This window comes from Manis pentadactyla, chromosome X, assembly GCF_030020395.1.
Source record: "Manis pentadactyla isolate mManPen7 chromosome X, mManPen7.hap1, whole genome shotgun sequence".
Classification (NCBI taxonomy): domain Eukaryota; kingdom Metazoa; phylum Chordata; class Mammalia; order Pholidota; family Manidae; genus Manis; species Manis pentadactyla.
This window is the reverse complement of record NC_080038.1, coordinates 8,614,900-8,642,401: the sequence shown is the minus strand read 5'-3', so window position 1 is coordinate 8,642,401 and position 27,502 is coordinate 8,614,900. Positions and strand designations below refer to the sequence as shown.

The 27,502-nt window shown below is 43.9% G+C and overlaps 1 protein-coding gene across 4 annotated transcripts in view; it reads right to left on the bottom strand.

The window, feature by feature from the left end:
- Positions 1–219: 219 nt before the first annotated feature.
- Positions 220–27,502, bottom strand: part of OFD1 (OFD1 centriole and centriolar satellite protein) — a 45,361-nt gene continuing 18,078 nt past the window's right edge. For 3 of the 4 annotated variants that reach the window (XM_057495892.1, XM_036912958.2, XM_036912959.2), the window contains exons 6-23: positions 25,372–25,479; positions 21,092–21,228; positions 20,598–20,771; positions 18,461–18,567; positions 16,830–16,949; positions 15,119–15,192; positions 13,939–14,030; positions 12,720–12,909; positions 11,622–11,746; positions 10,975–11,086; positions 8,176–8,784; positions 7,542–7,668; positions 6,296–6,396; positions 5,097–5,300; positions 2,201–2,352; positions 1,270–1,422; positions 655–722; positions 220–363 (exon numbers count right to left, since the gene is read on the bottom strand). In XM_057495892.1, the coding sequence (XP_057351875.1) occupies positions 318–363; positions 655–722; positions 1,270–1,422; positions 2,201–2,352; positions 5,097–5,300; positions 6,296–6,396; positions 7,542–7,668; positions 8,176–8,784; positions 10,975–11,086; positions 11,622–11,746; positions 12,720–12,909; positions 13,939–14,030; positions 15,119–15,192; positions 16,830–16,949; positions 18,461–18,567; positions 20,598–20,771; positions 21,092–21,228; positions 25,372–25,479 (2,699 nt within the window). In that variant the 3' untranslated portion in view covers positions 220–317. The remainder of the gene's footprint in view (positions 364–654; positions 723–1,269; positions 1,423–2,200; positions 2,353–5,096; positions 5,301–6,295; positions 6,397–7,541; positions 7,669–8,175; positions 8,785–10,974; positions 11,087–11,621; positions 11,747–12,719; positions 12,910–13,938; positions 14,031–15,118; positions 15,193–16,829; positions 16,950–18,460; positions 18,568–20,597; positions 20,772–21,091; positions 21,229–25,371; positions 25,480–27,502) is intronic. The other variant, XM_057495893.1, reaches the window with a different exon arrangement.

Genomic DNA, 27,502 nt, shown 5'->3' with positions numbered 1-27,502 from the left:
ACAACCGAAACTTCCAAAATACAGGCCTGGAATTTGACCAAAAACTTTTGAAATAAATATTACCTAAGACAAAAATAGGGGAGGAAATAACAGCTCATTCTCATGTAATGAAAGTTTTACAAACCAGAAATTCTGAAGAGGTGTCACTTGACTAGATTATTTGTGGTTTACACATCATAGTACCAAATAAAATTATGAAAAAAAGTCACACTGGATTATGCATAAAATTTTTATTCTGAATTTTGTCTTATTACAGAAAACTTATGTGCCTTTAATTATGTTATATACATTAGTCAGAAGCTGGGCAGCAAACACGGTTACCAAATACCATCTTGTTCTTCTTCTTGAGAAAAGCCTGTGAAACTAAATGAGGGAAAGATGAAAGTTTAAAAAATCTGTTAAATTCTTGACAAGTTTATTCAAGGATGTTTATAATGCTCTCATTCCTTTCTTGTGGAGATTCTGCCCTCACTTAAAATTTGTATTAGCAGGAATTTCACAAGTTAAAAAATGTGACAGATTTGTTTTGAAGTCAGTAATTTTGATGGATCCAGTAATTTCCCACAGGGAGACTCAAATGACGTGAACATTTCCCTTGACTGACAAAACCAGCCATGATAATGGCTGCTGGAAGCAGTGTGAGGAATACCATACCTTTCGTCTTTGTCACTCAATGGCAGTGTGTCCACTTGGGAACCATCTCTGACAACCTTTTTTGAACTCTGATACAGAGGGGGAAAGAAGCATTTTGAAGTGAGGTATCGATTAACTTCATTAAACACTTTGATTTCTCTAAGAACTATTTGGAAATATGTATATAATGTAAGAGTCTAAAAAAGAGGTGACTCTTAAACATGAAATTTAGCAAGCATATCAAAACCAACTCTTCAGTATGCATATACTGTAGTACTTCAGACTTACATGGAATATTTATGTCTTACTGCCCATGCAATCATTATTCATTTATGGAGTTATATTATATTAATTTCTTGTTCTTAAAATAATGAGAGACATCCCAACTTCTATAAAATTGGACAAACCAAAATCCTTTCAATCTTTCACCCAAGCAAAACCAATGAAACTTTACCAAGAGTGTGATATATTGTAAAGACCCAAGGCTCCATTTGAACTTTGGGTTTTCTTTGCTTCTACCTGTTTGTCTGCAGCAAAGACAGATTCTTGTCCCAAGGTTTCCAAATAAACACCCTCGGCCCTCGGCGCCCACCCCCACCCCCACCCCCAGGACAGCCCCATCCACAACACTGGCACCTTATCTGACGATTTCTGGTCTTGACTCTGCTGGAGGATTTTCATGTATTTCTCTAAAGGACTTTCACCACAAACAGATTTGTCTTCCATTTCTTGAATACTCATTTGTAATTCTTTTTCCATTTCAATCTTCAATGATTCTTCAAAAATCCTCTGTGAAATCGATGGGCACCAGACAGAAATACACAAATACATGCTTAAGACTTTTAAGAATTTAAAAAACACAGTTATATAATCCTGGTCCTTTATGGACAAGCTGCAGGCCACAGAATTATTTTTTTTAATTGAAGTCATTGCTACCATCAAAGGGGGACAAACATGTCATCGCAATGAAGGAAGGGATTAATTTGCCTAAAGTGCCCTGTGCTTTAGACCAAATTAACCAGGAGTACAGGGCACATCCATACGGATGATTAATTTACATAGGACTCAGCAGGCGTGAGAAGCATACCAGAGTAATCATCTGTCTGGGACCAGAATCAGGACACAGAAAGCCGGAAGTGAACCAGAGGCAGAAGGGCAGGGGAGCCCCTGGAAGTCACCTGGACTGGCAGTCACCTCCCCTGTCTTCCTTTAGGCCCAGCTCGCTGACTTTGGGAGTGTGTTCTGTAAACCCCACTTACAAAGAGGTGATCACATATAGCAAAGCAACCTTCTTCTGCAGGCTTGTTTTCAGGGTGAGATGAGAAGGCACACAGCGCACACGTTTGCAAAAGCTACCTTTTCTTAGGCTCCTCAGGGCTGTGGGAGGCGTAGCCTTTCTCAGCTCTGAGGTGAAGGAGAGGGTTGGGATGCCTACGGCAGGCTCTTAGAGTCACCTAGCACTTCTAGGACTTCAGGACACAGCAAGGACTCAACGCCCTAGAGAGAGGTGCTGACTGACGGTGCGCCCTGGAGAAACCGGCACGGAGAATTCACTTGTATGGCTTACCGTTTCTTGGTCCAGTTTTTCTAGCTCTCTTCGTTGCCTTTCTAAAGCTTCTTGTCGTTCACTCTGCCTTCTTTCTTCTCTCTGCCTTTGTTCTTTCATGTGCTGATCCCTTATTTTTTCTTTTTCCTTCTGTTCTCCAGCTGATTTCTGATCTATGGGATAGAAAATAAAGAACAAACAGCTTCCAGCATCAGACTTTTCAAACAAATGTGGGACTGGTTTGTAGGGGCCCCTGCCAGGACTCAGGAAGACTCTGCCTTCCTTCTTCGATGACTCTGGTGACCTGCTTCCAGCTGCTGGTCCATCTTCATGGTTTTTGTGCCCCCAGACCCACTCCCAGCTTGGTGTCTGCCTTTCACGTGACTGAGATGGACATGAATTGCCCTGACCAGGAACGACTTCAACCGTCCTCCCTGCTGTCCTATTTTCTCATCCTTCTCACCCACTCCTCCCTCCCCCGTCCTCCCAGGGCAAGCCCTGCTTTCCTGTCTCCGCCTTTGGTTATGAGCCCCTCCTTACATTTAGGATTCTGACTTCACCATTAGTCCCTGCTTCTTTATTTACACAGCAGTCTCACAGCTTCCCCTCCCCCCACACAGGTGCGCAAGGCTCTCTGGCCCAGAACAGAAAACGGCGCACTCCCCTCACTGCTCTAGCCACCTCGCCAGCATTCTCCACTTCCCCAGCCGACCCCGTCCTGCGGGTTGAGCTATTGCCTCTGGCCTGATCGTGACTACATCTTTTCCTCTAGTCCTGACCTCGCCCCAGCCTCACATCATGTTTCCTATAGGTTCCCTGCCACTGCCACTTGGAGATGCCACAACACTGACTTCCTATTTGAAGGTATCATTCCTGTCCCTTCAATCCTGCTCTTTCTACACTACACCCACTTGGCCCCCAGCCCAGGGCTTACAGGATCTACCTCCTCTTCCTCCTGCTGCAATTAGGGTCCTTATCATCATTTTCCTGGACAGCTGAAATCATCTCCCCAACATCAGTTTCCACCTGCCTTCAAGCAGCCCATCCTCACCAACACCAGCCATTTGCTGAAGAGAAGACCTGGATTTGCTGTGCACTGTCTCTGCTCTGGTCGAGTCCAAACCCACAGTGGACTCGGCTCTGACAATCTGCCCTTTTCATTCCAGACTGACTTCCTCTATCATCACGACTTTGCATCTGAAACATCCCACAACAGCATGAGCACCCTCCCTCCCACCTCTCCCACAAAACCCTACCTACTATGCAAGGCCCCCCACTTAAATGCTGCCTCTTCTGTGAGGGCCGCCTCACTCCTCAGGTGGCAGCCTCTCCAGCACCACACTCACACACAGCATTTCACACCTACCTTGTCGAACACCACACATCTCTGTCTCTCCTACTTCTTTCTGCTCCTTCCAGGCCAGCCCCATGCTTTAATTAGCCGACTGTTGCCTACAGCACACAGCACAAGTCCCTGTGCCTCACAGGCTTAGTTAAGTCTCCATCCTACAGGTGACTATGTGACCCTTCTCCTCCAGCTCTGGACTATAACCTAAGCCCCACCCTGCCAAGCAATGCTGAGAAAGAGACAAATTCAAGGGTTGACCAAAGGACTTTGGACCTTTTTGCTGTGCCCTGTGCAAAGTCACCAGCAGGAACTGAGTCAGTTTTACTAATAGGCGAGAGGCCACACATTCTTCTCTCTCTCAATCCTGACCATTAAAGTCAAACACCAGCGGAGGCAGCTGATCATGTCTACAAGCAGAAAGGTAGCCTCCTCCTTGCTGGCGGAAGAAGGGCTACTCCTAATTGGTGCTGCTTTCTCACATGGGCCTCAAAATAGGAACGGTGTGTGAGTGCCAATTAAAAAGAAGAGGAGAAAAGCGCTACTTCTTTGCTGTGGACATACTTTGTAGCGGCAGAGTGGCTACAGAAGCCCACTGGGACAAAAGAGCAAAGTAAAAAAGCATTGCCACTGGGCATCCCAAACACCAAATTCCAACCATTTTCATTTCACATTACACACAGATGAAGGGGTGAAATGACGAATATAAGAGAACTTCTCAATGGTCAAAATGTAACCACAGTATTTAATAATTTTTAAAGCCATTATTATAATCTACATTACTTCTCAGAGGCTGTACACCTACCTACTCAGTTGGTTTCCCTTATCCTACTATATTACTTTTCTTCCCTACTCACCCAGGTCTGCAAATGGCTGCCCACGAGACCCACTCTTGGGTGGCCACCGTCCCTCCTCAGTGATGGCCTGCTGACTGTCCGATTCTCCCACTAGAAGCTCTGGGCAGCAAGGGCTTGGGTTGGTTCACTGCTCTATGCCCAGACCCCAGCAAAGTGACCAGCACAGAAAAGGCTGTTGATCAAGTCTCACTGACTGAGTCCTTTCCAGAATGATTTATCTGGAATCAGCAAACTCAACCTTTTCAAAATCTCGTGGCTTCTTGCAATAATTCCTCGTGTTCCTAAGTCCTGTGACTCAAACCAAAAAACCGCTTGTTTTTCATAGATTTTGGGGATGATGTTTTCCGCATGTTTGGAAATCACTGATAGGTGGTTTCAGTGGAGGAACTTCTTCTCAGAATGGAGGCTTAAACACTTAGGTCCAAGGAAAAAAGGATCAGGCTGTTGGCTGAGCCCTGGAGTGAACTCAAATCTCCCCCTTCCAGCTTCCCTCTCACCGTCCCCACTGGTAAGGGAAGTGGGTGATCTGGAGAAGAGAAGAAAGAGAATGGGGGCCAGACAAGAAAAGTCTGATGACCAGTTTTCCCCCAGCATCATCAACTTTTCCAAAAATTGAAATGTTTTCCTGTCCAAATTTGTTAAGGCACAAAAGAAGTGGGCAGAAAAAGAAATATTATTCATACATGTTGTTGGTGAAAACAAAGAAAAAACGTACTCGGGTAGTGACTGGAGGCAGGTGTGATGGGCAGGGCAGCTGCAGCAATGTCCATGGGAGGCAGGTCCCCAGCAGGAAGGAGGTCCTCCACGCCAAAGTGCCTTGGTGAGCTCCCTGCAGTAGCTGCAGCAATGTCCATGGGAGGCATGTCGCCAGCAAGAAGGAGGTCCTCTGCGCCAAACTGCCTTGGTGAGTTCCCTGCACCTGCAAGGGGCACAAACAATGTCCCATGAGTCCTTCATAACAAGAGCCGGGGAGTGGAGAATGGTGCAGTGTGGGGTAACTCACTGGGGAGTGCTTGTTTCAGCCAAAGCATCCAGGCCAGCCCTTCCCTTATAGAACTCTAAGAAACTGGCACCATAGCTGCTTGCCAATACATTCGCTTCTCCAAGTGTTCTTATGCTTCAAAGAATTAGAATCATTTGCAAAATTCAATGTTACCAAATAGGAAAATCAATCCAATGACAGGAAGAATTCACCTGGCATGCTGGGCATTTAAATTCTACTTAAGTATCAATGACCCAACAAAACTAAAGCAAGTCACAAAAGTCTCGCAAAATTTACGAAGCCCACTCACATAACTGTTCATATTTTACTCTCAGACTTGGCAATGAGGCTTGTAAGGCAAAAAGTTTCAATACAAATATACAGACTTCTCAAGCTGGGAAGCACCTCAGAGATGATCAACTCTACATCCCTATTTCATATTTAAGAAGTAGGCTCCAAGGTAGAACAATCTAAGCAGGGCCAAATCCAGGACACCAGTTCCTAGACTCCTAAGCTACTATCTCTTACCTCCATTCTTTAGGAATGGGTTTTTCTAAATCTGAGGCAATCAATGGAATCAGTATAATTCAAAGAAAAATAACTTAGCATGTTCATATTCCATATAAGAGAAAAACACAAATTTTAAAAATCACTTATTTTAAATATGAGATAATCCCAAACTTGGTAAATTAAGGATTCAATTATGGGCTTTGCTGCAACTTTAACATTATTAGTTATCCTGAGATTTCTAATAACTGGAACCCAGACCACACCCCTGAAATTCTGTGATATTAGAAAAGAGGCAATATATCTGTGTTTACGGTTTTACCACAAAATAAAAATGTCCTAACATGTAACTGCTTTTTATAACAAAGGATGTTTCACCAAAACTAAACTTTCTACATTATGAACTTATAAAAACCAGTACTCACGATTGAACTTACATTTAAGAGATGATTCAAATTCCTCATTGTCCTTAAAAACTTGCTTCTCCAATTTTGAAAATTCACTTTTGTCTTTAAGTTCCATTTGCCTTTGATAAAGATTGGATTGGAAGAATAAAATTCAAGAATGTGAACTTTTAATAATGTAAAACCCAACAACATAGGGTGACTCAAGAAAACGCTTTAGGAACTCAACTCTTCTCTGGCTCAGAGAAAGTAAGAGCTACACTGCCTTGGTGCTCTCCATGCACAGGCGCCATTCTAAGCCACTGATACACTGTGACTCAGTTCCTCCTCCTAGCCATGCCACTTCTGTGAGGTAGGTACTGCCGTTGTTAACAGTGATGCCACACTCTCAGTGCTGCTCCAAGGAGGGGTTTGCTTTTTCAAGAACCACAAAACATTTTTGAAAAAAACAAATTCTGCACATCTCAGCACAAGGCAGCTGAAGATGCCAGTACCGCAAGCATGCCATGTGCAGAGTGCCCTAATTCGGCTTGCATGAGTCCTGTCTCTCTTGACTTTATCACTAGATTAAGCAATGTAAAAAAAACACATACTTTAGAACCATAATAGGCACACGTGGCAGTTTTCAACTCTATATGGTAAAATTGAATCAATGTGCAGATGCCCAGGTTGGAGGCCGGAACTAAGGCATCTGAATCTCCTGCCCTGGGGCCCACGCACAAGCAGGAGTCCCACATGCGACTTAAATCCCAGTCTGAGTGACCACCATGAGTTTCAAAACACAGCCAATCCATCCTGCCCCAGCAATCACATCCTAGGACCCACTAACACTTTACAACTTATTTCAATGATATGCAAACTGGAAACTTATCTGCTTTTATTTAAATGCCAAACTATCTTTAAATGACTTTTTAATCATGTGTGAAACTGTTTTAAGTTTAAACTGAATTTATTTGCTTTCACAGATTTTGTACACTTATCTTATAAACCAAGTCTATTCAAGGAGCTATGAAGATCCTTATTGATACCACAGTGCATATACTATACATCGTTAAGTCAACAAGTAGAAGTTACCTATTTGCTAAAAGGAATCTTTTTCTCTCCATATAATTCAGATGATTCTCAGGTCACACATCATCTTACAGTCTGATTGCAAATTCTATACTGCCACATGGTCTTTAATTCCACTTAAAAGAAACAAGTCAAGACTAGGACCCTATGCAGCTAACCAGACTCGGCTGAAGCCAAGCAGAATGGTATTACCTACCCAGACTTCTGCGCCGGAGGGCCAGACAGCTGGTGGGTGGAAGGGATGTGCCTATGTTCAGCAGGTAAAGGCTGAGGTGCTCTGTCAGGACAAGGACTGGGGGCAGCAGAATGGGATTGGCCCAGACCTAAGGGGCAGAAGGAACCATGTGAGAATATTACAGATTGCATGGAGAAGACAGCAATGTGATTTCTGAAGTGTTCTAAAACTTTGAAAATGAATTCTACTATCCTTACAACAGCTGAGTACTATGTATGCACAATTCACAAAAGCAACAATTCCAGCACCTAACGAAACTGCAGTGGTAACAACAGACTAATGTAAAGGAACTAACCAGCAGTAAAGGGAAAGCCGTCATCTCTCTCTGAACCCATCTGCATGCCAAGCAAAATGCTGAACTTGAGTGTATCCTGCTGACTCCCACACAAACGCTGTGGCGTGCAGGGGACAAACGGTTAAGCAGGAAACAGCGGGTTCAGAGAGAGGACACAACTGCCGGAGCCCCGGCCTGGCGAGGCCCAGTCCCAGTACCTCCTGCTGTCTGGAGCTGCACTCTTACTCAAACAAGAGGCCCACTGAGGGCCAGGCCCATCCAAATCCAGAGCGTCCTACAGCCCTTTCTGCAGTAGCTTACCTTCCAGATACATTTCCCCATCAAGGCTTCGTTTTGCTTCCGGGAGGGGAGTGGAGGAGAGGCGACGGGACGAAGCGCTTCTATGGAGCCGGGAGGCCATGCTGCCCGCCAGCATTTCCGACGCCATGCTCCTCTCCTCTGTGAGCGTGGCCCCCGCAGGCTGCTCAGTGACAGCTCTGTCCTCGGTGAAAGGACGTCTCTTGCGGGAATGTGAAGTCTTGGTATTGAGCCACCCGTGCCAGTGCAGGGGTGATGGGCTCTTGGCTGCCAGTGAGCTTCTAGAGTGCTGGTGAGTAAGTCCTCGATGGTAACTTCGGAAAGCTTTTTCTAAGCGCTCAGCCTCTTGCTCGAGCTCTTTCACCCTGGCCTTGGTACTGACTACAAACTCCACGTCAGAATCGGGCGAACTACTCCCTGTGCCTTCGTTTGTGTAATTTGTGATTCTTGGGGTAACTGTGCCTGCCATCAGCTTTTCCTGTCCGAGAGGATTTTTCAAGAAATCCCCACTTATATCCCCATCATGAGGTACCGTCCTGCCACTCACTAACCTGCTGACAGAAGGCTCCATCAAAGACTGCTTTGGATTGCGGTATACTTCATTCTCTAGGGCTGTGAATTATAAAGAGATAAATGTGAGAGATGAGGGGAAAAGGGAGACAGTACAATTAAAGTACATTGAGAGCGTTTTTTTTTTTGAAAAATGAAAGAAAGTAGTGATAAGGGAAACCCACTCATTAACCAGTTTCTGAAGCTACGCACCTAATAATAGTGATCACCACCATTTTATGGGGGTTGTGTGTGCCAGCCACGGCTTCACATGCCTTCTGTAATGCCTGACATTATTTCCCGCAATCGGTTATGCACAACTGTAAAATCCCAAACACTGAGAGAACTGAAAACATGTTCATAACTTACTTGCTGGCAAAGCCTAACTAGACCTGAACTCATTTGCTTAAAAAACTTGACCTGACCTGATGTAAACCTGCTTGTGGGCTTTCTTTTCTCCACCCAGCATGAACAGCCATACATCTGACTGCAAACTAATTAAAATGCTTCACTACAAGATGCTGCCCAGGACTCCCAGGGCGGCAGCAAAATGCACAGTATTATGGTCTGAGTTTCCAATAAGGGAATGAGGACCTGCAGGCACAACACCGTGGGCTAAGAACTCTCACTGCTCCAATTCTATACATGGGGGACCGAGGCTCTGGGAAGCTGGGTCACATAGTTGACACGGTGTAAAGCCACTGGGATTTCCTAATGCAAAGCCAGTGCACGTAACCACCACTCTCCCATCTCGCCACCTCCATGTGCTATGGGACAGGCGCTTGTAATGAGCAGTGCACATGTTCAGACAGGTCCCATCTTCAACTATTTTTCATGACGGGCGAGCACAATGATTTCAGCTGTGGGCCATCTGGCAAACAGAACTGTTGAGAGAAAATGAGGAACCGAGAGCAGTAGAAATGAGTAAAGAGATAAAAATAAAACCAGTGTGGGGAGAAGAGGACAAGAGACTGATGAGGAAAAGAGTATAAATAGAATGGAGAAAGGCGCAGAATAAGGATGTGCAAGGACCAGGTCGACTGCGTGAAACAGAAAGAGCGGCCCTGTAGCCATCAGCTATCAGTAAGCCTGCCATAGCCCCTCACCCAGGCCCCGAAAACCAGACTTGGATGACCAAAGGAAACAAAACCGAATGGGAGTCCAGTTCTCATGTCCTTGATAGAATTCTTTAGGAAAATAAGTATGAGCCCTAACCCTTGCCTCCCCTCACACACAGACAGCAGCAGAATGTGCACGGCCTGTACTTTGAGGACACTAACCCCAACGCACCTTCTGCCATACTAATTAACGTAACTCCTTCCCTGCACATATCCTCTGCTATAAACTGCATATAAATGGTCTTCAGACAAAGAGGGATGCAGCAGTCTGATCAGAACTCTGATCAACTGTCATCCCAGTCACAGGCCTTAGTAAGACGCAATTAACTAGCTTTCTTAATACAGTGGCTGTTAAGATTTCAGTCCACAACTGGTAACACACAGAAACTTGCTTTGTACTGGAAGCAGCTAAAGAAAGTATGTGTGCTTGGGTGCACATGTTATTAGGTAGGAAGGGGCACATTATGCGTCCACAGTGGACACAGTAACAACAAGACTGCAGTGCCCATTCCTGAGCACTTGATGTGTCCCACACACTGTACAGGGACCTGTCTCTTCATCTTCATGCACCACAGCACAGTAGGTGGTATTATCCCCATTGCAAAGGAGGACACGGAGGGCCAAGGAAGTGAAAAGGATCATGCCCAAGGTCAGACAATTAGCTTCAAAACTGGGGTCCACAAATCAAAATGGTTCTCTGATTCCAGGGCCAGTGATGTTTTCTGGGCCCCCCTGCTTCTCCCATATATTTGTACATTGGTCAAGAGACATATAAAACTACTTAAGAATCGATGGGTCTTATTATTGTCAGGGTTAACAAAAAAAGTCTGGGTGGATGAATCCAGGGACTTCTGTGTCACCACACCTTTCCTACTTGGGGTGTGAGGCTCTCCCAGGCCATGGGGCACCTAGGAAAGCAAGTCCCTTTTGCTGATGACCTGGTTGGTATTCCTGAAATGCAGAGGGCATTTTACTTCTAAGATGACACACATTTCTATAGCTTTTCCCCTACTATGAGAATTACTAAACATTCAATGAACAATCATTACATTTTCACAAAGGGCAGAAGCTTCATGCACGCGCGCGCACACACACACACACACACACACACTTATAGGCTACAAATGTCTCTAACCTGTCTGAGTTTGTTTCAGTTGCAGTTTTAAATCAGCAACCTGCACAGTTAACCTTTTTAGAGAGGCATTGTAATCTAGTATCTGGGCCTTCAGCTGTGCGGAATGCGCAATCTGAAAAAATGTAGAGGAGGAAATCAATGTACAATAAATCACAGTTCATTTCAAAAGTAACAGTTCTCTTATCAGCCTTATTGTCTTTTCCTGTTTTGCCAATTCTGAGCAGCTTTATACCTGTAATCCACATGGTCCCTGTAAAATACCACCAGAACAAGTCTCCCACCTCCTCTCTCACCCATCCCAAGGAATAGCTTCTCCAGAGCATGAAACAGACATTAGAAAAAGAGTGCCAATATGTCTAAGTCACAGGGTGAGAATCAAGAGACACTTTAACAGTGGGCACCAGCAGAAGGTTGAAAATTTTGTATTTAGGTGAGTTTGTTTTCCTCTGGATTTTATTACTACTATGAATATAAAGTCACATAATCACTCAAGAATTTCCTCAGATGAGAAAGGATATCCTCAGCATATTAGAGGAGTACTTTTTGATGTTACAGTAAATCTGACTTATGCTGGTGTGATGTATACCAACTTCACTTGCCTACAAAGTTGGACTGGCTTAACATCTGGACGAGTGAAGAATACTCACTTCTCTTTGCAGCTGTTTTTGCAAAGCTTGCTTGTGGGTTTCGAACTCCTGATGCTCAAATGCATTTTCTGCTTTCTTTAATTGTTTTTGAAAAACCACCAGCTCAGGAGATGGCTGAGCTATCCCTAAGAAGGTAAAAGAGCCTGGTCGTTACCAACCTGAAGTTTTGTCACTTTATTTAACAAAAGCAGCTAAAGAGGTTTTAAGTCATTCTTCTTTTTCTTTTTGTCTGCACACAGTATTAATTCTATTAAATGAACTAAGAGCAATCCTGACTCACAAGTTTCAGAACAAAAGAAATGCAAACTTTACTACTCTTCAAGAGTCCTACTCCAAGCAAAAGAACTCTTTCAAATCCTTAAGCTAACTTGAAAGCCTGCCTCTCTCATCTACGATGTGCAGAGGCATTGGGGTGCTCTACCAAACCCACCCACAGCTGCCCCAAGGGCCAACCTGATCTGTGCATCTGTCAGCTGCACCAGGCTCCAGGCAGAAAGCTGATGGCATCCCAACCTGGGTCATCGGAGGACCCTTTAATAACGAGTGACCTATGGAGGGTAGCCACAAAGGACAGTAGCATTCCCTGGGCTAGAAATGGGACATGTAGTTATGCTCCTCGGACCCGCAGGGTCGGGGAGGGAGGAATTCCCAGAACTCTAGGGTGCTGGCCCCGAGAGCTGGTGAGAGGCCACCCCACCGGCACTGGAATCTTGCTTAGCTGAGAGGCACAGGGCCAGCCCAGGGCCACTGCACGTGGAGGTGGTAGGGAGGGGCTAACAACCACCTTGGCCTCACTCTCCTCCCTCCCTCCCTCCAAGGTCTTGAGGGTACCCCCACTGGCCAAACCAACCCAGCAGTCAGAGAGCATAGGGCGAGGGGAGCCCAAAACCATACAGAAAGGCAGCTTCATACATTTTAAAAATATTTCTTCTTAGTGATGCTGTGAACAATGCCATAGCAAGCAAAAAGAAGTAACTTCACCCTGAGTCTTAATTTCATAAAACCATCCCTGCTGCAGCCTCCCCTACTGGTACAAAGCACAGCTAAAGACAAGCTAATATGAATTACAAAAACATGCAAGTCACAAAAAAGACATACTGTTTAGGAGACACAAGTTTTCATTTCTACTCTCTTCCAGTTGTTGTTTAAGAAGTTTGTTCTGTGCCTGAAGCTCCAGTGTGCCTTCTTTTAGGAGTGAATAGTCACTCATCTCTTTAACCTTTGCATTCAGCAGGTGGTTTTGCTTTGTTATTGCCAAAGACTGGGCTTTGACAGACTCTAATTCAAGCTGGAATGGAAAAAGGCACACTCACATTGGAACACTGACTTTACAGTCCCACGTAAGTGAAAGCTGGCAGGCTGCTCTTAGTTGGGCCACACAGGTGAAGTGAGGTCATCAGCTACAAGCCCGGTTCGCTGCAACAACAGAAGCCTAACTACCACAATGAAAGCCATCCTGTGCACAGAGTTGGGGCGGGGGGAAGTTCATCCAACTGGAATTATGAGGAACCCTATCCTATAAAACCAGTGCTTCTGATTTTCCAGATTTTCCGGATCCAGCTAAGGGCCCAAGAGCAATCACAGACTGTAGCAATGTGATCACAGATTTTTTTAAATATGAAAAGGTGAGGTATCACTAACCTGTCATGGGGTGTGCTCCTTTTCTTAGTACCAATGTAACTCATTTGGATATAGATGCCTGTGAAGTTCTTAAATAAGCCACTACAGATGCCAGAATAAAATACAGAATGTATGTTAAGTACCTAACATTCCAGCCATGCCCTTGGGACAGCAAACACAGGACTGAATGAAGTTAACAGTGGCATGTAAAAAATGTATCTCATTTTGTTTTAATCAGTAAGATCCCGATGTAATGACAGGAATTTTTACCTGCTGCTGACGGGAAGGGAGAAGAGGCTGAGGGAGGAACTAATAGGCACTGGCCACCTGCTATGGGTGAGGCACATAAATCAGCTCACCGAGTTCCCTCAACAGCCATGGCATGTGGCCAATATCCCAGTCTATGGACAAGGAATCCGAGGTCGGAGAACTTGCCCAAAGGCACGCAAGCAGTTGGGGGAGAGACAGGATTCAAGCAGGACTCCTGGGCCCCAAAAGATGTACTGTTTCTATGCTTCCCTAGCAGACTAAGATTGAAATGAAGAACTACTGAATTCACTTGAGTTCAGCCATCACCTTCTCAGTCATATAATTATATAACAGTCCAAATACGTCAAGAGAATAACTTAAATTATGTATGCCTAAAACTGAAGTTTCACATCTATTTCACATACAGCAAAATAGGCTTAACAATTACCTCAAGTTCTTTCACACGATTTATGGAATGGCTGAGTTCTCCCTTTTTTGAATTAATAACTGTAAGCTCCTCTTGCAAGTGTATAACTTTTTCTGAAAGAAAGAGCCAACCAGTTAATCATCATCATGTTTTCCCAGTGAATAGAAAAGTCATTTAATAGTTCATGGCCAGCGTGTCAGACCTAATGACCATTATTTCATAATCTAAATAAGCCCTATTGACCAACTGGGGATGGAAGTCAGTTTCAACAGTCTTGTATGTGGTAAACTTTCTCCTGCTACACACAACTAACCAGAGTTACATCATCTTACGCAGAGCCCAGGGACCTCATACAGACAGATCTGAATTTCTTTAAGGACAAAGATTTGTCTATTAGCATTTTGTAGTTACTATTTTGTCAACTTCACTGTATCTAACACAAGTTTATGCAGACATATCAAAAAATAATTGCTGAGTACATGGTGTACATGATTAGTACATGATGGTACTAATTCCTAAGGAAACTTTAATCTCTGCAAGATGGCCCCAAAGGAGCAGCCACACACTGGGTGATCTTGCAGGCCATTATCAAGTACCCAGCCCTGGTTTACTCCCAAGAACTCATTGAAATTTCCACCTCAAGTTTAACTTTTTGTCATAGACAAGTTCTTAGAAATATATTGAAATGTAAAATAATGAAGGATTGAAAAATTATCAAACTTTCCTAGTCTTAGGCTAACGTATATAAGAATCTAGGTTATATGTCAAGCGAAAATAAGATGAAACATAAAAATATATTAGAAGTAAAACAAATAAGAAACTAGGTCACATGGGACAGAGAAGTTACAATTTTAAGTGAAAAATGAAGTCGCTCATGATTAAGAGTAATATTTACCAGATGTCAATATTGCTGCCACTTTGACAATCACAGATTTATCAAAGTATATTGAAATAAAGTTAGATAAAATTCTGCTAATAAATCACTGATCTTTGTGAATATACAAAAGGTTAAACACGAAAGTTTGCAGAAACATGGGGAAGAATTTTTTTATTTTGTAAAATTAAAATAACAAGGAATAGGTAGTTTTTGTAGCAAGAATGAAGCATAAGCTACATTGTTTCAGAACACAGAACAGACCCAACTTAGGCGGTGAGTAGCCCCCACAGAAGTGACACATGCAGCCCCTCCCCCGAGCATCACCTTTATTCTTTCTTTCCTCCTCAGCCAGTCGGCTAGTTCTAGCGATATAGTCATCCTTTAGTTCAAGCTGATACCTGGGAGTCAGAAGGACTGAAATGAGTTCCTTGTCACTTTTTTGGACAGACTGCTGTCAACACAGGAGTGTATCTATGGCACGGGGGCACATACAGGTACTGAATGTGACAACATGTAAACTTTGAGTCTCTCAGTACCAAGGCCAGGCATCCGAATTCTGAACATAAAAGGTCCATGAAACTCTGCTGTCATCCTGTAAGCTGGGCCCCAAAAATTCAATTGCACAAAATGAAGGGTCATGTTATTGTGAGGTTACAATTGTTTCTCATTTGGTCTGTACACGAAGAAGCAAACTAGGTTAAATTTACAGGGTACACAGCAGACTCTAATTGCAAATAACAAGTGAGTTACTTCCAATCCAGCTGTCCCGTCTTCCTCCCCAACCAGAAGAACTTTCGCCCTTGGGAGCTGAGCACAGTACAGAGAACCAACTGCCAACAGCAGCAGGTCTGGATCAAGGACACAAAAAGGCACATTTCATGGAGTTTCACTTATCTCCCAACCACTGTTCCCAGCTGACTTTCAGCTGGTTGAGCGATCAGGGAAAGGAGAGAGAAGCACTCCTGTGCTGGACATCCTCCCAACTCCAACACTTGCCAAAGTTACGCGAGGGCATGCAGAGCCAGGCAAATGGCAGCAAACAGTTCACCATGTGGACAGCCATGCAAAGTTAACACACATACTTTTTTACTCATTTATTCCTAGAAGTTTAACAACTACAGATACTTCAGCGTTTGCTACTATGTTAGAGGACCAGACATAAAATATGTAGCATTTCCATCAGTGCCGTTTCTTTCTTAATATATAGTTCTTTTAAAGAACAACGTCAAGAAACCTTTCCAGGTATAAATTGGAATGCCAATAACAAATTTTGAACAAGAAATAAGAAACCAATGAGTTAGAAACTCCCAGAGCAGCTGAGCTGAGTCATCTCTTCACTACACATTCATTTACTCAATAAACCTTAACTGAGCACCTACTATGTGCCAGATGCTATCCTACCCACTGGAGAGATAAGTTACCAGATGGGCTTAATGTCTTTGCAGTAAGATATTTTCACTAGAACACAAAACTCCAACTGCAGGAAAGCCATAGTAACCATAGTTGTCCACATTTCCCTTTCCCTAGATTATTTTTGCTTCATATAGTTAATTTTAGTTCACTTTTCATTCTGACTTTGAAGAACCTTGAGGCAATACAAGCCACATATTCACTGACAAGCACTACAAAACACTAAGTAGAATAATTTATAAATTGTTGGCTAGCCCCAGTTTAGTGGGAGTGTGAGTGGGGTAGAGGAAAAGACAACTAAAAGTGATTAGAATCCCAACCTTACAGCTTATCATCTGTGCAAACTGAGCAAAGTCATAAGGTTGCCCTAGAAACTATTAGCAAATCACAGGCCCTCAATAACTGTCAGAGAAGCTACGAGCAAAACCAAGCAGAAGATGTGACTTTCTGTACTGTAGCTCTTTAAAACCTCCTTAAATACTCATGAGAAAGGCTCAATAGTCAATGAAAACATTTTCGAATAGTAAATTTTGCCATAAAATGTTAGTCTTATCTGCGTAAGTGTTACCATGTTTTATCAGCTGAATTCAAACGCATTACTTCTTTAAAAACACCAAACAATTACTTTAGAAGTTCATTCTTGAGCCTCTGGTCGTACATCTCCTCAATGCTCTTTATATTTAGCTCCCGTCTCCTAAGAGCATCAGTCACGCTTTTATTTTTTTCTTCTTGTAGCCTCTGGGCCCTGAAATTAGCAAAAAAATATGAAGCAAATAAGAAAACTACAACACCTGAAATAACAAATTTAGGGGTAAAAGTAACATGTTTTTAGGTCCTCAGACTAAAACTGTTATATGACTCCCACTGCTGGGAAGTAAACAGAAAAGGCCAGATTTTCTCCACCTATTTTATGAACTGACCTAGTTATGATGGATGTGAACTAGCACATGGAGCTATCTGGTGGTATCCAGCTGGTGGGAGTGTGAAAGTGTCAAGACCAAAGTGGTTGCTCATAGAAGATGATTCACACTGAAGAAATGGCTACAGGTGATAAATGGCCATAATCAATAATGTTGGTAATTACAAAGCTACAAGCCAAACGGAAGTTAGTGTACTTCAGTGCTTGCTCCTTCCATAATATTGTTTCTTACTGTGAGATTTAATTGCTTAGCCCATAGGAATTAAAGGTAGAAGATTGTTTTTAGCATTTAATAATCTGTGGATTGAATGTTCAAGAGTGCAGAAATAGAGAGCCAAAGATGGATGTGACAATGAGAACTTCCGAAGAATGGAGTGCTCTTCACAGTGAGACCTTAAGTCCACTGCAGAAGGGGAATCAGGTTCAGGGGTAATGGAGACCCAGCTACAATGAGAAGGGCTATGAACACGGAGGACTCCAAGCCAAGGATAAAGGCTCTGTGTTAGCTCCCTCTCCTGGCTAACCTCAGCGCAAAGGAGCAGTTAGTTCACATGCTCAGACAGGAGGAGAAGGGGAAATGGAGGCAGAGAGATTATATGATCATGTATCTGCCCAAACTGTTCCTTTTTTTCTCTCTGTCATCATCAATTCACTTCTTCGGTATTGCCAAAAAGACAGTAAGGTAGGCAGAGAGAAGAAATCAAATAAATTGAGCCTATGTAAATGAGAAAACAACATTAATGAGACGGAGGCAAACTCTTCAGTGAAAAGATTCCTGAAGTATCTGTGAGTATCAATTAATAGCAGATACCAAACAGGAAAGAAGGCTTGTTCCACAAACCATAGACTGGTGAGCTTGTTGTTAATTCCAGGTAAAATCTGAAGAATCAGACAGTTGTGAATACTTAGCAACACACAGACCGCAACAAACTGTCTCACTCAGTACAAGTCAAGTCAGGCCCACTTCCAGTTTTTGACAGCAGGGCAGGTGAATGCAGCAGGTCTGGGTATCTGGAATTCAGTTACCTTGTGCACATGAAACCATTAGATCTGAATGACTGAATGTACATGTGACACACATATATGTTAAAGCATCATTAGTTTCTTCAAATTATTTGTCTGGTCTTACTGTAGCCTGATGATGGCACCTCATTCTGCTTTTCATTCTAATGTCTAGTATTTCAAAAGCAAAACCCTTGTCTTTCTCTTACTTTGTGCCTTGTGAAACTACATGGTATCACCTTTACGACAAAGAAAGTTAGAATATTAAGACATATTTGGTAATTCTTTTTAAACTCATTTATTCTGAATATCCAAAATGAACATGTATTACTTACAATTCAAAAGCTTCAATTCTTTGTTTCAGCTCTGCTTCTCTGCCTCTTAGTAAATCTATATCTTTTAGTAGAAGCTGCCTTTGAGAATAAACTTCTTTTGTTTCCATCTGTATAGGAAAGCATTAATTTTTAGCAAATAAGCTGAAGAAAATGAAAGAGATTTGAACTAATACACTGCTTCCTAAATTCCAGAAAGCAAAGTACAGATATTTAGGGTAACAATTTCATTTTCAAAAGGTTCCTATTAAAGGTATGCTCTCTGCCTATTCCAGTTACACAAAACTGTACTCCCCCCAAAGACTGTTAAACTGCCTTACCCTCGATTCCTAACATCCTTGTCTAATTATTCTACTTAATAGCTCAAACCCTTACTTAAAATTTTGATAAGGTCTTCAGCAAGAAAGAAAAAAAGGAAAAAAAACATGCTTCAGCAATAAAATTTCAAAAGAATAAATCTGCACTGTTCTGTTGTCTGAAAGTTTCAGTTCACAGGTCATTCTGACTCAGCATTAGCAAGCGCAACGAATGGGCCACATTTCCACCTGTGTTCACGGAGCAAGGATTTACTGAATGCCTGTTGTATGTCAAACAGCATACTGGGAGCTGGGTATAAAGATGAACAGATATAGTGCCCGTATCTAAAAAATTCCACCCAGTCAGGGAGAGAGAAACAATCATACTATGCTGCGGTGATTTCACAACCAAAGTCCATAAATCCCCCATGGCAGGAAGGATGCCTGAAGGAGATGGTCACTGAGAGTCAAGGAAGGAGTCACAAGGTGGTGACATTCAAGCTGGATTTTGAAGGTCAAGACAGTTTTATTAGGGACAGAGGGGAAGGACATTCCCTTGTGGCCTGTTGCTTTTCAGGACAGCAACCTTCTCCAGACCCTTCAGAGAATCCCTTAACTAATGAAGATTCCAGTCTGTTCACTGGTTGATCTGATCTAGTCATCTACCTTGAAGATGAAGTTGTCTAAACACAGTCCCGTCATCTTCAAAACCATGCTTCCAATGGTTATTTTTAGAGCTGCAGAGCCAAATCCTCAGAAATGCTACACAAACTCAGAAAGGGCTTGTGACCAGCATGAAGTAACTGGGTCTTACTGAGAAGCTGAGCAAAGGAGCGCCGAGAGGAAGCCCTCCTGCTTTCAACATCTCTTGACCTAGTCGCTCCGGCTGTAACAGAAGCCGGTTCCCCCAAATTCAGGCTGCACTGAGACACCCCCTTGGGAAAGGAACCCATTTTTCCTAAAGGAACAGACCTGACCCATCCTGCTGGCACGCACTCCCTGCCACTCCTCCTCCTCCTCTCCCGTCACGTTCTGAGTGACAAGGCCACATGGATGACCCTCGCAGTGCCAAACTCCTCTACCCCAGGGGCCCTCACCTTTGCTCCAACGACAGCACACTGCGTTTTGTTTCTCTCCCAAAACCTCAGCCTGCAACTATGTCCTCTGGCACCTCCTTCCTCTTCTATCAGCACCCCCAGACTTATTCCTGATGTCTCCGAGACTGCCTCGAGGCCTGCCTTCTCCCCCAGCTGGCAGCCACCCACCCTCCCCTCTGACTCTTCCCCACTGACCCCCATGACTTCAATTAAACAGGTGGCCTTTCTCAAGCCAAGGCGATACAGCTCAGTAAAGCCCTGCTGCCCAGGCCCCTTTGTCTTTCTACCATCGCTGACCTTACAAATCCACCAAAAGCTATAGCAAGCCCTGCTTTGGTCTATTTCAATTCCAGGCTGCCTGCCTCACTTGGGCCCTCAGCAAGGCTCCATCTGTCCTGTCGACCTCACACAGCTGCTCTTCCTCTGGCTACTAGCAGCCCTTCCACCTGGCGGGCCCTCTCCATAAAGCCGCTACCTAACCTGCAAGCTGCCCAAGAAGGTGGACCTTGTCTAGCATGAGCCCCTCACCAGCCCAGACATCCCCTTCCGCAGTTCTTCCTTTCCAACAGCCTCAAAGGAAGAAGTCTACGTACCTCTTGTGGACCCTTCCACTTGCACTCTTGACCCCAGGCCCTGCTACTCCTGTGGACCTGGTCCCATCAATTGCCCCATCTCGCTCCTGGACTTTGAGCCAATCTACTAAAAGCTGCAGGAAGTAGCCACCTAGTAACTGATTTTAAATATTACCTCCTGGTGCTTTTGAATTCTCTCAAGGGTTATCTTTTCTCGAGAAATGAGGGCTTCAGATTTTGCTTGACAAGCTCTCTCAAATTTGTTCCGGAACTCAGCTAATTCCTTCTCAGACTTTCTTCTCTCTTCCATTTTCATTTTTGCTATTTCAGTTTCTTTAAAGTACTTCAACTGCCAATTGATCACAAATAATTGTAAATATCAATCACTATACTGAAGAAATAATAACACATTCTCTCTCCAAGGTTAGGTCTAACATTAATACTTTGTCTAATATTTAGTGTAGTTCAACTTGAGTTTCATCTCATTTCACTGTACCTGTGGGATTCATTCAAAAGGCATAAAGAAATGACATCAATTGGAAAAACATATGCACAACTGTATAATATCAAATTCATTAATAAAGAGTCCGTATTTTTTCACTTATGCCTAAGATGAAGGCATTCAAAGACAAGCAAAAATATCTCTTGGTAACATCAAGATAAGCTTACCTTCTGATACATTTCTGCCTGAAGTTGCTGTTCTGTTTCTCTCTTATATTCCTCTAACTTTATTTCTAAAGACTCTAACTTTGGATGCTGGGAGTAAGCATCTGCAAACTGGTTATCAATAAGCTGAAACTTCTCAGCTATTAAAAAACAAAACAGGACATTAGGATAAATAAATGTGGTCAGGTGAGCAAGAGGCTAGAGCTCTATTCAAAAGCAAAAAGTATACACTTGGGGAAAGCGTACGGATGTTTGCAACCTTGAAGCATCATAAAACTAACATGGATTAATGGATGGACAGATAAGTGAGCAAGCAAGTATAATACGAATTTACTGGTGAGATCTAGGTATATAAGCGTTTACTGTAAAACTGTTTCAACTTTTCTGTATGTTTGAAAATTTTCATCATAAAACACTGGGAGAAAAAGAAAGCAAAGAGCAGAGTTTAAGGCAGAAAACACTGGCATGCTTTGCCAGTTTCTAAGTGCCCAGGCAGAGAGCTCTTACTAGACTTGGACTAAAGTTGACTCACATTCAAAATACTGACCTTATAATGAATCAAAGATGACGTATTTCAACTCTGTCACTTTACAGAGAAGGAAACAGATGCCTGGACAGTTTAAATGACTCCTGGAGAGCTAAGCAACTGGGTACTGACATTACTGGGGCTAAAGCCTGGCCTATTGATTGTCTCTCACTCCAGTGCTCTTTCCCGTAGACGCACAGTCCTCAAACCAACTACGAACCTGTGGATAAAATGAGAGTTCCTGTGGCCAGGATTCGCACCTGGCCCTGGTTGACTAGCTCACTGCACACCTGTGGGCAGTACATGGCTGTTGACTCTATATAGAGCTCCGCCCAGTGCTCTGGGCACACACAGTGGCACAGCTGCAAGGCTGCAGGAGAGCAGAGCAGAGGCTGGAGTGGTGGCAGTGCCGAAGACAGAGGCCCAGAGGACGGCTGTGCAGACAGAGGGGCCCATGCTGCCTGCAGACTCGCTCCGAGTGAATGGGATTCTAGTGATTGACCTGCCACCTGGAAATAACCTTGGGTATAACCCTTTCACCCCAAGAACGTTTTGCCATCATGTCTTTAGTCACACTGAATCCATGACAAACTTGCCTGGGGCTGAAACCCATTGGCAAGACAATTGGCATAGTCAGCAGGATTCACTGTTGACCAAGGAAAAAGACAGGCTCCCCTTATGGGAGGGGTGCTCCAGCGGGCTGCCCCTGTGAATGGGGAAACAGTGGATCATCCCCCAGTGGGTATGTGGTCTGAGGTGGCTTGCCTCCTAGAGGACTGGGCCCCACCCCAGGACTGGAGGCAGTGGAGGTGACACCTGAGGCAGTAGGGGTGGCTCATGATATAGTAAGTAGATCCTTTGAGAAGCAGAGTGCCCGTGAGGCAGCAGAGACTGTGGGTTGGCTGCTTCTCAGTCTTAAAAAGGTCTACAGAGGAGACCCAAGGAATGGCGGCATGAGAATGCGAGCTGCAAACTTCAGTAGATTCCCTGAGGAGGGAAATGGCATTGGTGCAAGAGGCGTCAGGAGAACGCGAGCTGCAGACTTCTGTGGATGCCCTGAGGAGGGAAATGGCACTGACGCAGGACGAGGTGGCACGAAAACGCAAACTGCAAACCTCTGTGGATGCCCTGAGGAAGGAGATGGCCTGGATGCGGGAGGAGGCAGCATGAGAGAGCCGGCAGCAAGGTGCCATTGGAGACGAGATGGCAGTGCTGCCAGGTGTTCTGAAGGAGGAAGAGGCCATCAAGGAAAAGGACGAACTCCTGAGGGAAGCACAGGCGGAGGTGGCATGAGAGCGTCAGCTGCGAAGCACTGAGCTGAAGGTAAGAGACCTTCTGAAGACTGAGATAGCATTGCTGCGAGGCACAGTAGAAAAGGTAAAGGTTGTAGCAGAGGAGGCACTTCGGGGAGGGGAGAGAAAGGTGCCATCAGCCCCAGAAATGGAGCTGGGGAAGGGTGAAGGGGTGGTGCTGAAGGCACTGGCGCCCCCTGTATTGAAAGCACGCCCAGTGGTTGTAAAGAAAAGAAAGACCCAGCAGCTGAAAGTTCCCCCAGGAGAGGAGCAGCCCCCTCCCCAGGTCGTGGAGCGCTCTATGGTCCGCCCCTATACTCAGGCTGAGCTGGCGGCTGTGGGACTTAGGGGTGGATGGAACTGTTCTGTCGGTATCAGAGATGGGAAAGCTGTCTTCCCTGACAGTGCAGCCCGCCTTGAGGCAGTGATTACAAAACATAAGGTGACTCACAAGAATTTAAGGGGCCCCATGAAGGTTACGAGGACCCAGATGTGGGTTGATTTAATATGGGCAGGAGTAGATAGAAGGAAATTAGACAGGGAGCAAAATAGGATCTTATTGGAGCTATGACAACAGCTGAAACCAGAGCAGCAGTTCCAGCCATTAAGACCAAAGAGGCAGAGGTCAGAGACAGAGCCACGAGTCCAGCCTGTGTGTCTGCAAAACTTTTTGCTGGAGAGGCTGGAGAACAATGTTCAAGCTTCCTTGCACAGGGACCATTGCAGAGGACTAAGGGCCCATAGACTGAGAGGAGAGAATCCTGGAGGGGTGCAGTGTGGATAAAATGAGAGTTCGTGTGGCCAGGATTCTCACCTGGCCCTGGCTGACTAGCTCACTGCACACCTGTGGGTAATACATGGCTGTTGACTCTATATAAACAGCTCCTCCGCCCAGTGCTCTGGGCACGACGGTGGCAGGGCTGCAAGGCTGCAGGAGAGCAGAGCAGAGGCTGGAGTGGTGGCAGTGCTGAAGACAGAGGCCCAGAGGACGGCTGTGCAGGATGCCTGTGTGGGACAACTGTGCAGAGAGGCCCAGAGGACAGCTGTGCAGGCAGAGGGGCCCAGAAGCAGAGACCAGCTTGCTGCCTGCAGACTCGCTCTGGGTGAGTGGGATTCTAGTGACTGACCTGCCACCTGGAAATAAAGTTGGGTATAACCCTTTCACCCCAAGAACGTTTTGCTGTCATTTTCTTTGGTCACACTGAATCCATAGTGAACTTGTCTGGGACTGAAACCCATTGGCAAGACAGGATCAGAACAACTATGCAACAAAGTACAAACCTGGACCTAGAGAACAATCTCAATCACATATAACACCAACACCTGCCAAAATGGATGTGTGGCAGAGAATAAGGCTGGCAGTAGATGAAAATACTGGCAATGTTAGTCTCTAGTCAGCCTAACTGCAGACATGTTTTTTCACCTACTTTTCTGTATTTTCCAAATGCTCTGTATCCGTGCTGTCCAACATAGGCCTCTCTAGCCACTTGTGGCCACTGAATACTTGAAATGTGACCAGTCCTAGTTGAAATGTGCTCTAAGTGTGAAAGACATACCAGATTTCAAAGACTGAGTACAGAAAATAAATATAAAATATCTAATATTTTTTACATTGATTACACATTAGAATACTATTTGGGACTATACTGGATTAAGCAGAATATATTACTAAAATAAATTGTATGTTTTATTTTTTTTTTACTGTGGCTACAGGAAATTTTTAATTGCATATGTGGCTCATACTGGACATCACTGCTCTAGAATAAGCTTGTACTAAAAGCCACCTCTAAATAAAGGTCTCCTCAGACAATACTACTTTTACAGATTATGAATTTCTTATCTTCCTACAAGTTAAAAGCCCCATTGCTCCTGAGTAAGGAAGGGATGAGACTGATACCCACATCACTGTAGCCAGCTGCTCCCCACTCTCCTGAGCATACAACTAACCCAAGTGCAGACAGTGCTGGAGAAAGGCCACATGGTGGGAACGGCTCTGGGCCCGACACCTGGCCTCTGGGATCAGTTCTGACCCAGACTGCGTGTTCCCAAGCTGCTCTTCCTCTGGGGACCTCTGTGTCCTCAGCTATAAACTGAAGTGATGGACCAGTGACTTCTCTAGTTCTCTGCAATGCAAACAGTCTAGGATCTTCTTGGTGGCTGTAAAATAAAGTTAGTGAAACACAGGGAAGAACCTCCCAGTTAAGAGATGGTCAGCCCAACACAAAGGAAGAATGTGGGCCTTTGGACCCCGGGAGATTTGGGAAGCACAGAAAGGAGGGAGCTGCACTGGACAGCGGTCCCAGGCCCCTCCAGCAACAACCCCAGAGGAAAGGAGGGGCCTGCGGCCTGCAGGCTGCATCCCCCAGCCATGGCACAAGCAAACACATGAGAACCGGAATCAGGTCATTTCCTTCATTTAAATAGAAAAGGGAAGAATTAAAATTATGAAAGAAGGCTACAATTACCAAGACAGTCTTTGCTAGGAAGTGGGGGGCTGGTCTGAGTTTCCATATCACAGCTTTCTTTAGGCTGATAATATTCTGCCAATTCTTTTAAAAACTGCATGAGAAAACCTAAAAAACACAAAAAAAGTTGTTTCACAACTTTCAGTCCCTGTTTATGCAATCTTGGTTTTAACATTATCCTTATATATATGTCTTTAAAGACCAATTCTGAGGAAAGACTTTTCCAAGCATGACACAAAAACCTCAGAACAATAAGGAAAGATATTTATCAATACAACAATGTAAAAATTAGAAACATATATGGCATGAAGTCAAAAAACAAATGATACAATGGAAAAAAAATATTTGCAACAAATGGAGACAGAGGACTAATTTTCATAACTAGTCCTTACAAATCAGTAAGAAAACAGAAAAATGGGACATGGAGAAAGTTCACAGAAAAAAATTTTTAAATGTAAAACATAAAATTTTTTAAAACACAAAATTTTTAAGTGTCAAACATGAAAATCATGAATGAATGCAAATACTACAATAGAAAAACTGTATTTTCCCAATAAGATGCTAAGATTAAAATTTTGATAATAGTGTCCATGTTGGTAAGGGAGTGGGGGAAAAGCACACCCATTCCCTTGGGAGGGAAACTTGTCAGTGTTGATGTACATTCAAATGCACACGCCCTTTGACCTGGTCATCTTACCTGCATGGATTTACACAGCTACACTTCCACAGGAGCACAAAGGCTGTACACTGCACACTGACTACTTCTAATGGCAAAAACCAGACAATACAACAATGAAATCTCCATCAATAGGGACTTAAATATGTTCTTTAAAAACAATTAGCCTAAGTAGATGGCTACAGAAAGAGATAGTGGTGATGTTGTCAGATAGTAACCGCACTAGAGAGGGTGAGGATTTCATAATATGGGGAACTGCTGAACCACTATGTTGTATATCTGAAACCAATAAAAGATGCTTCAAAAAAAATTAAAACAAAAAGGTATAGTGGTGGATAAAGCAAGCAAATTGCCAAACAGTATAATATGATCTCTCTTCTGACTGTATGTGCTTTAATTACATACGTGCAGACCTTTATATTGGCAAACTAAACTCTGGTAGGAAAACAAGAAACTATTCATTCTAGTTATCAGCCAAAAATGAGATTAGAGAATACAAGCAGAAACTTCCACTTTTCTTTTAGTTTATGCCCTTCCAAATAGTTTGAAACTTTTTAAAATGCCAAGTATGTTATTTTAGAAGTTTTCAGTTTCTTAGAAGAGTTGAAAGGACTCCCTCTTCTGCATCAGCCAAAGGCCTTTTTTCCTTTTCTGAACATTTTTAAATATACTGTTTTGAATCGTCCCCAACATAGATAGAAATGTCCTTTTGTATTGGTTTCCCTGCCATTCTTCAGTCTCGTCCAGTCTTCTCTCACCCATCTCCCATCAGCCTGTGCTAACCTCACACCTTTCTGCTGTTATGCTGAGGCAGTACCTTCTCTCCCTCACGGAACAGGTAAACATTTTACAGAAACTTACAAGATCATGCAGTAGATAACTTTCAGAGACATGCTCCTGCACCCAGTAATGCCAGCGCAGTCCCCTTTCCTCAGCTGTGCCCACTTTCACAGGCCCCTAGGCAGTCCTGCTTCCCAGCTCTCCCCTCCCCCTGCACATATGCACATCCCTAAGGGGGCTCATTTATTCATTCAATCATATCTTTGTATCAGTATGGACTCATGCACATCTTATACTTTTGGTTATAATTCATATATTACACAATCATGTAACTCATTATTATATATCCAATACTTTAGTTTGTTGCTCCAGTTGTTCCAGCTTTGGCCTTTGGGAGCTCTTTCATTGTGGATTTTTCTTCTCAAGCACCTCCTTTAGTTCTGGCATGGTAGATGCTCCAGACTCATCTTGTACATTCCCTGCTCCAGTCCTGGAGTCAGCCATGGCTCCAAGGAGCCCTGGTTTCTATTGTTACAGAATGGTATTAGAGACCAAACCTTAGTGCCCCAAACTGGGCACTGGGTATGCTCATTGCTAGCAGGGTGTCATTGCTTCTAGGCCCTCTCAGCCTGCAGAGCAGGGAAGTATAGGAGTGTACACTAACCTGTGTGTGTA